Source organism: Vairimorpha ceranae (genome assembly GCF_000988165.1).
Source record: "Vairimorpha ceranae strain PA08 1199 chromosome Unknown NODE_469, whole genome shotgun sequence".
NCBI lineage: Eukaryota > Fungi > Microsporidia > Nosematidae > Vairimorpha > Vairimorpha ceranae.
Window position 1 is genome coordinate 1 of NW_020169763.1, and position 974 is coordinate 974.

The following is a 974-nucleotide window of genomic DNA, read 5'->3' on the forward strand; positions in this document are numbered from 1 at the left end:
ATTTATTTTAATCCCTAGGCTAAGGATAGAATCGCACAATTTTGAAATAGAAAAATTTATTGAGCTTATTATTAACAGCATATTTCCTGCTAGATTTTAAATTCAAGAACAAAAAGAAAGGTTCAAAAAAAGAGCAAAAAAATTTTATATTGATTAAGAAATAAAAAAATTCAAATTAAAAAATGTTCGTGTGATAAATCACACACAAACCTAATTACTGTTAAAAACATTGCTACGTAGTGGCCCTCAACATTTAATTAATTTTAATAAAATTTTCATGCCCTGCATGGAAAAGAAAGAAAATAAACATTTTGGTTTAAATATTTCTTTATTTATTTAGTTGTACTTGTAAAGAAGCTATGACGGTTCGATAATATAATTTTTTGCTTTAGAACGGGAAAGTTTAAAAAAGAGCAACTTAAATTGATTCATGTCAGTAATAGACAAGCAGATCGAGACAAACTATTATAATTTATGTAAGTCAAATAATACATAGAGCTATGCAGGATGAGGTTTCAAAAATGTTAAGTTTTAGTGAAACTTTAGTCACGAAAAGCGATGGTTACAGAATCTGTTATAAGACTTATTATTGTTAGAATTTCCAGAGAACAATAAAGTGCCGATTTAGTAGATTTTTATATTATAGAGAATCAAATAAGCGTTGCGTAGATGCTTGATGTCTTAGACCCATTTTTTAAGTTTATATGGACAGTTTCTTTGCATGTAAAAGTCGCTTCAACTGTAATTCTTACAATTAGATCTATTTTTATGTCAAATAAGCCCCATTTTCTTTTACATACAGATGATGGAAGAGAATTTTAAATGATTCCATGTCTAATATGCTCTGTGCTTTTGATGATAGACGTGTTAGAGGTCGTGACAGATGTCTTTGGATTAAAGTACAGGTAGAAAGAGCCAATCAAATAATAAAATGGATAATTGATTCTATGCTAATAACAATAAATACCCCAAGT

The 974-nt window shown here is 28.2% G+C and overlaps 1 protein-coding gene across 1 annotated transcript; it reads left to right on the forward strand.

Moving 5' to 3' along the window:
* Positions 1–830: 830 nt before the first annotated feature.
* Positions 831–974, forward strand: AAJ76_469000831 (hypothetical protein; the record flags this gene model as incomplete). Its single annotated transcript, XM_024475718.1, has 1 exon — positions 831–974. A coding segment is annotated over one exon (144 nt), but the record flags the coding sequence as incomplete, so codon positions are not given.